Raw genomic sequence first — 14,040 nt, forward strand, 5'->3', positions numbered from 1 at the left:
AAGAAATTGATAAAATACAATTAAAAATTAATCCGAAGTTCGTAATTGATAATCTCGTTTTGGTGTCGTTTGACGAGTTATATTACGCGGCCGTTGAGTTTGCCGATTCGCTAGACTCTAGTTCGTGTGCGCCACTGGCAGTAGCATCTGGTACACAATCATCGATTGCTGCTGTAAAGCTGCCTAAGTTGAAAATTCCAAAATTCGATGGCCAGATTGAAAACTGGCAGACGTTTAAAGATAGTTACGAGCCATTAGTGCATAATAACGCCTCGTTATCCGATATAGAAAAATTTTATTATCTAATTCCATGTTTGTCCGGCAGTGCGTTGTCGCTCACGAAAGGCGTTCCTATTACATCAGCGAATTACGCTGTAGTATATAACGCGCTCATCGATAGGTTCGACAGCAAGCGCATTCTCGCGACAACTTATTTAGAGAAATTATTTAAATTATCCCCAATTCAAAAACCATCGTTATCGAATCTATCCGAGTTAACCAATACACTGTATGAAAGTGTCAATGCTCTTCGTGCTCTAAATATTAACGATTTAAGTGAATTTATTTTATTTTACATTGCGTCTCGACCTGTTGACTTTGACACTAGGCGAAGGTTCGAGTTAGAGAATAAGAACGAACTTCCCACGTTCAATAACTTTCTGGCTTATTTACAAAATTATATAAAAGTTCTGGAAGTAAGTCAGCCACCCGCGTTAGCTTGCTCTTCCAACATTAATAAATCTAACGTTCGGACTAACAAAGCCGAAAATCATGGTCGCCAGCGAACGTCATTGATTTCGTCGAATAGTAAGAAACCTACCTCAAATAATACCAAGTCAGAAAAAATAATATGCATTTGTTGTAATGAAAATCATTCTGTTTACCGATGCGGAAAGATGCATTCGATGTCGGTTGATCAACGTAGAACATTAGTTAAAGGTTTGCATTTGTGTACCAACTGTTTGCGTCCTGGTCACGATAATGATAACTGCAAATCGAGGTCGTCTTGCTACATTTGTAACGAAAACCATAATACGCTGTTGCATATCGAACGTCAAAATTCCGTAACACATTCGGGTGATTCCAACGTGACTGACGAAGCGGGTTCAAGCACTACGCTTACCTGCGCCTCTAAGTCAGCTGACCCTTTTAAGAGTACAAAGATCTTAGGTACTGCTGTAGTGCGCTTGTGTCACTCAGATGGTTCTATGCAGTATGCTCGTGCGCTCATCGACAGCGGGTCGATGGATTCGTTGATCACAAATGAGTGCGCACGCAGATTAGGTTTGCGGATTAGAAAATGCAACTTAACCGTGTCTGGGCTTTGTCAAAATTTCGTTAATATCAAGGGTCACACTGTTGGTTCGATAATACCTCGGTTGAGTGAGTCACCACAGTTTGACATCTCTTTGGTAGTTTTACCAAAGATTGCGGGAATGATGCCTTCGTCATCGCTGCCGATGTACGTCAAGGATCATTTCGCACACTTAGATCTCGCCGACTGCGATTTCTATAAATCGGGTCCGATCGATCTTTTATTAGGAGTTGAGTGTTTTGACCAGATATATACTGGCTCTCGTTACACTCCCGGTCCCGGGTTACCCTGCGCGTTATCGAGTGTATTCGGCTGGGTGATAACAGGTCAGTTTCTTCATGACACGTCAACTCGTACACCAGATCAATCCGTTACGTCACTCGTCGCGTTATCCAGTGCGCTCGACGATACCGTTCAACGGTTCTGGGAGTCTGAGGAGCCGTCGAAATGTAAAATTTCCGGCCCTAAAGACGAAGTTCACGAAGTTTGTGAACAGAAATCCGGTACCTATCGTACTCCGGAGGATAGGTATTTAGTTCCTTTGATGTTAAAGGATAATGCCCCTTCCCTTGGCGATTCTTCTCGCCACGCTTTAAAGCGATTTCTCCACCTAGAGAAACGTTTATGTACTCGACCTGAGTTTAAAACGGAATATCAGGATTCCATGGAGCAGTACAAAGACTTGGGACATATGCAGCCTATTGATTCTTTGTCTACTGCTCAGTATCTTATTCCGCATCACTGCGCCGTGCGTCCAGAAAGTACTACGACACGACTGCGTGTAGTCTTCGACGTCAGTAGTCGGACTACGAATAATTACACGTTGAACAATATTGTTCATACAGGACCTAAACTTGAAATCGATATGTTATGGACCATGTGATTAATTCGGACATTATAAATAATGCCCGAGCATTATAAATAATGTCTAGCTTTATCGGGCCAAGTGATTAATAACTATCTTAACTTCATTATTTATCACATTACACGGGCATTATTATATTGCTACATGACAGTTGGGCAATTTGATAATAAAGCTATATTTTACGCGGTGCGAGGGTGGGGAGGGAAGTACGCAAATAAAATGTTGGATGTATCAAGCGCTAAATATCCCATGGCTGCAATTGGTGACACTGTAAAGGTCCGAGTTCCCGATGCTGATCGCGCTCGTAGTGATGGAAGAAATATGCTTCCTACAGTTATTGCATTAACAGCCATCTGAAGTGCAAGGTTATAGCACATGTGGTTGTAAAGGTGGTTGCAAGTCTGATAAATGTACTTGTCGCAAACCCAAAAAGTTATGTACCTCAAAATGCTATCACAGTGGCAGTTGTTCTAATAAATAAATCCTGTTACTTGCTACATATTTTAAGTATGATTATTGTTTTACATTTTATGTTCAATTTTAATTATATTTTCATTTAATTTTTTTAAGAGAAGATGTTAATTATGCCAAATAATGAGTCTGATTGCTTAAACTTTAGTTTATTTTGTTTTATAATAATAAGTCATTTCTATAAAACAAAGATATGTTGTAAAATTTTTGTTTTAAGTTTAATTATATTTTTAATATGACTTTCCTTAACTTTTAAATGCAAAAACTAGTGGAGTTTAAAGGCAGAAGTCCTTCATAATTAATCTAAATCATGAGGCTGATTATTTAATGGTTTAATATTTAGTTTATTTTAAGTTAAATGGCAATAACAATATTTGTATTACTTTGCCCAACAGGCCACTGGCAATATGTATAGAGCCCGGTCAATTTGATTATTTGAATGATTACTATCAAATTGCGCTCTCATATTGCGCATTTTTCATAATGACCGGGCATTATGTATACTGCCCAATTTATCACTTGGTCCATAACAGATATAGTCGATTTAGTTACAAAGTTTGGCTTTTATAAAATTGTTCTTCTTGCTGAAGTTTCTCCTGTTTGTAACATTTACAGGCAGATTCAGTTCAGGCCTGCACAAAAGTGCTATCAGTATACTTTATGGCGAGACAGTCCTACCGAAGCTCTCGTAGAATATGAGCTCAACATAGTTGCTTATGAAGTAACGAGTTTGCCTTATTTATCTTGGGATGATGCTATTTCTCAATATTTAGCCAAACAATGGCATTCGCCTGCCGCGAATTTATTAAGTTTGAAAAGTATAATCTTACCGCGGCTAGTCATACCTCCGGATCTTATTGATATCTACTTAGTAGGATTTTGCGACGGTTCGTTAAAAGAATATGAATGCTACGTGTATTTATGCGCTGTTACATGTACGAATTCTACTGTAACGCATCTATTTATAGGAAAGTCTAGAGTGGCTCCTACAGTGAATAGGCTCGAGCTAAGCAATGCTTTGCTTCTAGCGCGTGTGCTATCTCACATGTATAATCTGTTAAAGGATAAAACTCCTATTCAAAGTAATCGTGCTCATTCTTATAGCAGTAGTACGCTCTCTTGGATTAATACTAATCCTCATTCACTAAAAATGCATGTAGCTAATCGTGAAATCGTTATCACAGAACATTTACATTCTCGTCAAGTTCAAGATGTAAATACAACTTTAATTTCTAGACATTCCATTTTTATGAAACATCAAGGAATTTTAGCCTGGTGTTTTCGCATTATTTCTAATTTTAAACGTCCCAAACAAAATTGGGACACTTCTCCTCGTTCTAGCGCTGAACTTAATAAGTTATTGAGAACTCTGGTTCAGTATACTCAAAGTCAATATATGACAACGGAATTTAATCCAGTGCTTGATAAGCAACAAGGTTACAAATCTATTCAAAACCTTTCACCGTTTATAAATGAGGACGGTTTGTTGCGAGTGGGGGGACGCATTGGTGAGGTTTACTTACTCACATCTTCGTTACACCCTCTGCTTTTACCTAAACTAAGTCCACTGTCTCCAATGATAGTTAAACATTTTCATTTAAAGTATCTTCACTGCGGTCCTAGAACATCGCGATCGTTGAGTCAACATAACTTCTGGATAATCGGATTTGCTTCTCGTCGCGATATGTGTTATTATGTTCTAACCGCTTGTCGTAAAAATTTCTTAGGCGCGAATAAATGTCTCAAAGAGTTCGTTAATGAACTTTATAAAAATAAATCTGCTATAGTATACAATGGCTTAGCTTGTCTTCAAATCGTCTTTTGGCGAGCTTGGCAACGTGATTATCTTCACACACTTCAACAAAAGAAAAAATGGTTTCAAATCGCGCCTAATTTAAAAGATAACGATTTAGTCATCGTCAACGAACCAAATCTTCCACCTTTGCTCTGGAGATCGGCTCATATAGAACAAGTGCACCCAAGTGCCGATAATATTGTTAGAGTTGTTACTCTCCGAGCTGCTAATGGCAAGACGCTTCGACGACCTATCGTCAGGGTCTGCCTTTTACCAATTCATTAATTTATGTTAGATATAATTCGAGCAATATCGATCTCAGTAATTTATATCGTATTGCTCATTCTTAGAAGTTAAGTTTTAGTTTAACATACATCTTTCGATACATCTTTCGAGCATAGCTTCCGTTGCGTTCGGCTTATCCGTGAAACCCATGTGGCTTTCAAGTGGGGGGAAATGTTCAGACTTCTTGGTCGTTTCCTCATTTCTTTATCTTTATTTTTCTTCCTGCCATGACGGGTTTCGCTTTTGTTTTCACTTCTCTTTGGGAAAGTCAAAAAATTGGTATCGCCCGCGGCTCGTCGCGCGATAAAAATAAGAAAAACCCATAAAAGCCTCGCTAGAGATGCTGTCTGTTAGTGCCTCGATCACCCGGACTCGTGAAAAGACAATACGAAGCAAGTGCAGAGAAAGTGTCCCGCTGGCCGGCCGGCATCTCGAGTGTCCCGTCGTCGGCAGACTGCCTTCCTGTCCACTTCCCTGTTTCCCAGGTAAGTTTGCCTTTTTCACCTACATTGAGGGTCACGGGGTTTCAACGGGGACTTCAACGGAGTTTGCAGTAACGCCAGCAATTTCTCCAGCGAGGCCCATCCAATTGGGTTTGTTCATGAAAATTGGGGTCGCGTTTTGTGTATTATAAAGCTACTGAAAGGAACACCTTATTGTGAAAATGTTTAGATTTGATTAAATCACCAATCTTGAAGTAACTCTGTCTGTCGGTTTGTCGTGCTTTCGTGTGGAAACTACTGAAGCGATTTAAAAATCAAATGTTAACAAATAGTCTGATACTTACAGGATAGGACAGAAGTAACTTTTTATCCTGAAAATGAGCGTTTAAGTAGGTACACTACCTACTTTTGAGAAATGTAGTTGAGTAGGTAACCATCTCTCCTACATTTTAAAGCAAACATGTAGAGTTTTTAATTGGTTATGTCGAAATAATTTCCTAAAACAATTTTAATTTTTTTAGCAACTGTATGTCGGTTAACAAAACAATTATCATGTTTACTTTGTCCCTAACTTTTTGCACCCGCTAACGAGTGAAAAAATAATGGAAGCAACAGAATTATTTCCGCATAATTACTTTTGTAGCCGTACATTCTTTGTTTCACACTCATTTTGTGTCGCTCTCGGGAAAGTTATTAAAACTAAGGTGAAAAGAAATGAGAAAAAAGGGACACAGCTCACTTCACAAAGGTTTTCAAAAACTTTTATGACGAATGACACTTGGAAAGAACCTTCAGGAAAATTTCGAGAGCCCGTGAAGGTCTTATTCCAATTATTTCCAAATTTAATTTGAATTTGGCGCCTATCAAGGGTCTTATAAAGTGTAATTTTAATTTGGTCATCGGTAGGGAAATATTAATTTTATAGGCTTAATATATTCTTATAAACTTGAATAAGATTCTCTAGTTACTTAAGATTTAATTTGGCATTTACTAACGAGGTTGACTATTCTTTATTTAATTTTTGATTCTTAATTAAATCAATCTGCTAAAAACAAAAGAAGCCCGTATGCATAATATTTGACTTTACAAAATCGTCTGAAATATTGCAGTTAGACCAAAAAGTATTTTTTCAGTTTATGTAGTAGGTATATCATATTTCGTCTACGTACTCCCTAGAGTTTAACTAGACGGAGGTGCAGTACATATCGAAAATAAAACAAAATGTTATCCATAAAAACTCTCTAGTGAATAATCTTGCTGAAAGGCTCAAAAAGATCATAAATATCTTGTGCATTTGGAAGGGTAGGATAGACTTGTAAACTAATAAATATGTTGGTATTTGTATTAAAAAATATAGCTCATCTTTTGTCTTCATTCTTCATTTTACAGACATTCCTGAACCCTAAGAACTGCTTTCTAATAAAAAAAACTTTGGGTTTTCTTATGTAAAAGGTCAAACTGGAAATCTAATATAAATAAACCAAAGTAAAAAGATCTGTTCGTGTCCAAAAATACAAATATTCATAAGCTTATCTTCAGAGAATGTAAAGCCACAATAAGGCCGTGTATACATTTCATATGTATTCGTATTCATGGCATTTTCAGGTTGACAAGGCCCACTTCACCGGGGTAATCAAGTGAGCCGAGTAATTCGATTTCTGTTGCTGGACAAGCTATGAATTAATATGACGTGCCTACAACGATGTACTGTGAAGACTTTTTTTTTTTTTTTTCCGACGTCAAAAATCATCAAATGACCCCTCCCGCTGTGGGTTAGCAGCGGTGAGGGAGTGTCAGACTCTTACTGACTAAAAACCGTCGTGTTCCGTCATAGGCCTTTTATGTACCAGGGCCGCGGTATCTCTTTCATACAACCCGCAGCCCCGGCAAGCCTTGGTCATGCTGGGCCCCGCTGGGGTACTGTGAAGACTTGATTGGGTTTGTTGTTTTTAAGGATAACTTTTACGTTACGTTACAGCCTTTTTATCATCCCACTGCAGGGCACAGGGGGAAGGATAACTTTTAGCAAGCCTATTATTGTATAATATTAAATGGCGAATTGCTTTTCATAAAAGGCATAACATATTGATGTAAGCTGAATTTACTTAGAATAACCTAGAGATTTTTTTGGTAAATGGAAAAATGGGTGTACCTACCTTTCAAACAAACAAAGGAAGGTAACTTCCATAGGCCCCCTCTATAGTAGGTAGCTAAGATATCGATAAGAAATATTACACGAAGAGGGCTCTGCTACTTAATTTCCCTTATTCCACAAATCCGATTACTGTACCATTGTATAAATAACACAAGCAATTACCTCTACCTGATTTACTCATAATAATAGTTCCAGTAGTATTTTACACATCCCATCAAAACCAATAACAGCATTGACTCACGCAATTGGTTCAATTAATTTGCAATTAAAATCAGCCATTCAAATCGGCTGATCGGCTTAACTGTGTCGGGTAGAACGACTATATTATTTCGCATCAACCGATGATAACGGGTACATAAACAAACATGTTTCATGTACATAATAAAGATTTATTTTCAGCTATTGTTTAATAGGTCAGTCAGTCACAAATACAGTAAATTCTAAACTTAACTTTACTCTGAATAAAAGCGTGGTAAAAGCTCGTTACTTACCTCAGATTGTAGTATAGTTAAGTATTCTGCAATTGTATGGTGTAAACAATTATTGGTTGGCCAATAAAGAAAATAACATGGACTTAGATTAAAAAAAAAAACCGTAAATGCAAATGGTTTGGTTGACTGAAAGTAATCGTAAATTCATCATTGTAATTAGTACAACTACTCATCTCCATACAGATTTGAGAGCCCGATCAAACTATCGGCCTATTCACTAAAAGTTTGTCTCTCTGAAGTTTGAAACTCTGTAATCATGCAAAATTGTTGACGTTGAACTTAAATTTCCTTGACCTATGTGCCAAAACCCACTTAGCGAAGGTATAAGACCGATGACTAAGCGGTTCCTAACTCCTTGGGTAATAATGTGTACGGAAGGGTTTGTTTGGGGAATTAACGTGCTATCATATTTTGCGGTCAAAAACATAAAGTAAGCAGTAGTTTTGGAGGCTAATTTTAATTGAAAATTTGACAATTCTACTTAAAAGTCATCAAACATATATTATGCACGTTGTCTTTGTATGTCACGACGACTCTTCGCTACCAAAGTGCCCGCCAACCTAAGGCATACAAAGATAGACAGTGTGAATTTACCTGTAAATACACAGTACACACACAAGTATGATACATCTATGTTTGTGAATTAAAACGTCTATAAATTACTCGTTGACGAAAATCCCGTTTAAAATCCAGTCACTCACAGTATTTAAAATAAGTGCCGCTAAACCGTCGGTTAGAAACCGAGCGAATGATAAAGTTTTCTCGTTAAATTGAAAACTTTTTGGCTTCGTCAATTCAAAGTAATAATTGAATTGCTGATCTTGTTTATTGAGGTTTTATTTATGAGATTCTATGGCTTACAATCTTTACAGAATTCATTTTAGAAGGTAAGATTTGTAAGAAATGATACGTAAGTAAGTAGGTCGCATTTTAGGGTTCCGTACCCAAAGGGTACTACGGGACCCTATTGTTTTCACTCCTCCGTCCGTCCGTCGGTCCGTCTGTCACCACGCTGCATCTCATGAACCATGATAGTTATACTGAAAACTAGAATTAAATACATATTTTGGGGGGCTCCCATACAACAAACGTGATTTTTTTGTCCGTTTTATACCTTTAAATAATGGTACGGAGCCCTTCGTGCGCGAGTCTGACTCGCACTTGGCCGGTTTTTAACTGGCTTCCCAAAATAGGAGGTTCTAATCTTTTAATACAAAATTACACAGAAATTTTATAAAAGATACCACGGTACAACGCTGTGGGTAAATTCAATGCACAAGACTCAATGTTATAAAGATATCTTATATTGGTATAAAAATATCCGAAGGTTTTTCCCCAAATTACATTACTGGGAACGTATTTGAAACATGCTTTTATACTGAAAGCAAATCTTTGTTTCCGATCGTATGAGAACCGTGTAATAGTGTTTCACACGAGAGAATTTTCGCCAAAGCCGAAACCGGAATATGACTTTATTTTGTCGTCTCGGTTTAAAAGGTATTCTAACTTTTTTGATTAAAAATAAGCTTTTTAAGTGTTAGGTACATTAATTATAAATTTAAAATGATCATAGTTACCTTTTCATCAAGTGAAGTGAGAGTGGTGGCCTAGTGGGCAAAGAACCAACCCTCTCGAGTATGAGGGCGCAGGTTCGATTCCAGGTCAGACAAGTACCAATGCAACTTTCGGATGGCACGTTAAACTGTAGGTCCCGGCTGCCATTGACCATCCTTGACAGTCGTTACGGGTAGTCAGAAGCCAGTAAGTCTGACACCAGTCTAACCAAGGGGTTATCGGGTTGCCCGGGTAACTGGGTTGAGGAGGTCAGATAGGCAGTCGCTTCTTGTAAAGCACTGATACTCAGCTGAATCCGGTTAGACTGGAAGCCGACCCCAACATAGTTGGGAAAAGGCTCGGAGGATGATGAGTTACCTTTTCATCAACTGATAAGGAAGTTTTTACTAGACAACAATAAACTTTTTATTTGCCAATCAAAATCGTCTGCACTTTTAGACAAAAGTAGTTCCAATAAAAACAATAACACTAAAATAAAACATTAGGTTAGTCTACGAATTCTAGTGTAGATCAGTTGAGTCATTCCAAATTACACTCTACATCTCCTCTCTATCGATTCCACAGTTATCAACATAATCAATAAATCGATACTCGTTTGCATGTCTCCGCCAGTCCGTCAATTTACTCCGTACTGAATCTAACAGCCTTTGAAGCCTAGTCTCGAGCAAGTTCAGGCCGAAACCGAAATTCGGGCCGAGAAATTGGAATCTCTATAGATTCCATACATATTGAGAGTAATCGAGTGGACCCGAGCAATAAATGCAAGAAACCTTTTAACTGGTTTCTTTAGTTGCTAACGTTATAGTTATTTGAATAGTTTCATTAGATATAATTTATCTGTATACATATAAAGTACTAGCCGTTCTCCCGCGGTTTCACCCACGTCCCGTGGGAGCTACTGCCCGCACCGGGATAAAATATAGCCTATGTTACTCGCAGATAATATAGCTTTCTAATGGTTTTCGTAAAATCTAGGCAGTTTTGAGGATAATACGGTTAGGTTTGTTTTGTGGCAAAACGATAAGCTTACGTGTTTTGATTCAAATCATAGAATTGGTATGTAGACTAAACATGTAAGTAAGCTGTTTTTTTTTGTATTAGAAAAAAATCTTCTTTTACTTTCTCCCTAAAGATAACAACGGAAATATAATGCGTTAAGTTTGTTTAGGTCACTGATTGCGACCTACCAACGTGAAGTCACAGAAGTTTTATGCGGTAAATAGAGAAAAATATATATATTGGAAAGGAAAAACATTTCCTATACAATAATAATTAAGTATATTATTGATGGTATAGTACCGTATGATGAAATTAAACGGTAATTAGGGCGAAGCTGAGTACGGCGCGGCCTGTAATCGAATCAGTTTGCCGCATCGCTCTGCCCTGGCCGTGCAATTGGGTTTGCCTGTTACTGATAGAACCTACCTATAAGTTACTTTGCTTAACATTATTTATGAAGAAAATTGGACAATGAGGACTATTAATTGTGTTAAACTATGCAGGTGTAAAGTATAGGGGAAGTAAATTTAAATGAAAATTGTTTTTATGATTAAGTTTAGGTAAAAAATTGTTTAGGTACGTACACAATTTCGGGTTTCCCTCGAAATCAGGATTAGCGAACAATTTCCGTAATAAAATGACATCAGCTTGTTATGTTAAATTCTGTACTACCTGCCTAATGCTATTGCAAAATCAATAATGACACTCATATTTTTTAAATACCCACAAAAACACCAAACACTGCAATTTTCGACATAGCAATCATAAAATCCAAACTGTTTATTACGGATTTATTACTTTCTCCTCCCTTCCTTTCTTTTGAAAACCGACAAACATTTACATACAAAAGGACTCTGATATAGAAACTACACAAAATCAAAATGAGCAAAAAAAACAAAGGAAGTAGGTACGCAAGTTTTGCACGAATCAACCTCTTTATACCTTTGACAACCGAAGTTGAAACACAGTTTTGATATAGCTTTTGCATTTTTTTTGAATCCTACCTCTATACCTATATATAGGAATATTTCACCATGGGGCGAGATTCCACTACAATTGTTCGCGAACAAAGTGTCAAAATTCTGCTCGAGTCCACTGCTAGGTGTTATGTTCGGGCACGAAGGATGCAATTTCTTAATGTTTGCTAGAGCGAGTGGACCAGAATTGGTGTGCGTCCCAATTCTACTCGCAAGTGGAATGTCGCCTTTAGATTGGGCATGAAAATTGTTTATTCTTTTGTTCAAATGAACACAAGAATACTACATATTAATTAATTAGGCACATTTTTTTTGTTTCAAAGAGAATAATTTTCCCAAGTAAAGAATAAGGCCTGATCTTGCCTTCGGCCATACATTGTTTGTTGTAAGTATATTCTAAGGTAGGTAATTAGGACCTTTGTACAAAGAAATATATCATCAGGCTTATGTACTACTGTGTACTGGGTTTCTTTTGATATTATTTGACTGGAGGATATACATGTTTGGTACAGTCATTATAAAGCCAAAAAGCTTATTTCAAGAAGATTTAGAATAAGTTTCAAATACCTATATCCTATTTATCGAGGCTATTATCAGGATCAAAGATGTATCACCACCCGTCGATGTTTGTATCTAGATACACTGGTTTTATTCTACAACGACGACCGTTCCTCTTTCATGATGGTGGTTAAGTATTTTAAAATAGTACAGACTTTAAACTTATTTTTCTTTATTATGTTCCTAAACGGAAAGTCCACATCGTCCAGGATTTTATAAATAAAACCACGAATAAATTGTAATCAGACAGCGTCACAAAGTTCCATCATTTGTCACAAATAAATGGAAAAGTTCCGATGTGCGACGAATATACTCGTGAATACATATATTGGAAATACCATCCTGACTGTGCTTCTATTTTCTATACATATCTGTACATTTTACATCACACATCTATATATACATCTGATGAAACGCGAAAGCCTGTCATTCAAGAAGTAACGCACCTGAAAATGTTTTACGTATATAGTAACTATTTCGCTGAAAACTCTGCCTGAAGCATACCCTATCATATAAATAGTCCTATATATGTATATTTTCAACAAGTAGAAAGTTCTGTTTATTTGTCTGTCATGCTTTCAGGCCAAACTACTGACGCATTTCAAATGGCTACATTTTATTCTCGTGTGGGAAGTAGCTTAATCGCAACGTGGGTGGAACCACAGTGTAGTTAGTAGGCAGGATACATTTAAACCTAGTTCGGATAGTTTTTCAAGGACACGGGTAAATCCGCGCGAAACAGCTAGTACTAAGATAAATTAATTACAGAAATACTTGATTACTTGGACAAACTACATAGGTATACATCTGTCTACCTGTCCCCGGAAATTAAACTTCCTTTTCGTATCTAGAATCATTAGTACCTCGTCGTGTATATTCTAATCAAGTGCATCATTATACTTGCTACGTGTTGGCAACTTGTTCCAAAGTTATCTTGTTATATAGTGTCATCTGGGGTCGCCTGTGTGTCGTGCAGCGTAATTATGAATGTTTTATAGGACTTTCGCAAGTATCACCTCATAAGCTCATGTTTCATTTTAGCTAGGGAATTTTGTTATTGTATGAAGTATTATTATTTTCGTGAAAATTAAAATGCTGGAAAAATAATCAAGTTTCGAATGCCAGAATCCATAAAATTAAATCAAACTATTAGTAGAATACTTTAGTTTGAAGTGCAATTTAGCGTTCAAAATGTTGATACCCAAAATTGTCTGCATATTTAAACAAATAAAAAAAACAAAATAATCATGAATATCTTGACAGATCTCAAATGATCTGAATATTCTATTTCAGAGGATAATGCTATCGTTCGTGTATCGTGTATCGTGATCTCCACGTTTCCAAATAAGATGCTCACTGGCTGTGAAATTGAAATATGTTGTATAAAATCATCATTTACTTGTAGATGCGTCACCCGAAATACGTATTCTGTGAAAATTCGGTGCATCGGCTTAAAAAACAAACACTATTTATCTTGGAATTTTGAACAAAATCTACTTACTTTCGAGAAACATTTTAATATTTCTCAAGTTTATGCCTGATACGTTGCTAGAATTTTAATTAAGAGATTGTGTGTACACTACGTGAGCGGTTGCTAATGATTTAGCTGAAACTGAAACTTTATAACAAGTTCAAGCAAAGCACTTAGGACATCAAAACGCAGCTATTATCATAAAATTTTCTTAAAAGAGTTTGTTCACTTAAAATATTGACAAAATTAAATTGAAAAAGAAAATGCATGGATGGAATAAATAAACAAAGAACCAATTAATGGCAACGTGAATGAAAGAGATTAATTACTTATCCCAAGCGCGAATTTTATGAATGTCAGTTTTAAAGATAATTGCCCAGGCAAACTTTAAAGCCTGGTCTTTAAACTCATTTTCTTAATTAGTAGCTTAAAATAGGTAACAAAACTTTATAAATAGTGAAACTAGTTACTTTGTACCCAAACCAAAAGTGTTTATATTTTTGACTCGAAATAATGTCTTTCTAACGTCTGTTCCCAGATGCAGTTGCGGTTTGTATGAAAGCATAATGAATTCCAACGCTTTCTGACTGCGGTCACATTAACTTTGGTGCCACACTAACGATGTTTGTTTTAGAAACAC

At 36.8% G+C, this 14,040-nt stretch overlaps 1 protein-coding gene across 1 annotated transcript; it reads left to right on the forward strand.

Annotated features, from left to right (window-relative positions):
* The first annotated feature begins 896 nt into the window (after positions 1-896).
* On the forward strand, positions 897-6,815 carry LOC124641039. The gene is made up of 3 exons (XM_047179046.1): positions 897-2,178; positions 3,185-3,864; positions 6,780-6,815. Exons 1-3 carry the CDS (start codon positions 897-899, stop codon positions 6,813-6,815), a joined length of 1,998 nt encoding a protein of 665 aa, XP_047035002.1.
* Positions 6,816-14,040: the final 7,225 nt, after the last annotated feature.

The sequence above is a fragment of the Helicoverpa zea genome, chromosome 21 (assembly GCF_022581195.2).
Source record: "Helicoverpa zea isolate HzStark_Cry1AcR chromosome 21, ilHelZeax1.1, whole genome shotgun sequence".
NCBI classification, from domain to species: Eukaryota; Metazoa; Arthropoda; class Insecta; order Lepidoptera; family Noctuidae; genus Helicoverpa; species Helicoverpa zea.

Bases quoted from the DNA above. Each gene is read 5' to 3' on its own strand.
- LOC124641039 (XM_047179046.1), top strand. From the start codon at position 897: ATGCATTCGATGTCGGTTGATCAACGTAGAACATTAGTTAAAGGTTTG. The intron at 2,179-3,184 runs ATATGTTATGGA...GGTCCATAACAG, and splicing joins AGGACCTAAACTTGAAATCG to ATATAGTCGATTTAGTTACA. The intron at 3,865-6,779 runs GTAAATACAACT...TGGCATTTTCAG, and splicing joins ATTCTCGTCAAGTTCAAGAT to GTTGACAAGGCCCACTTCAC.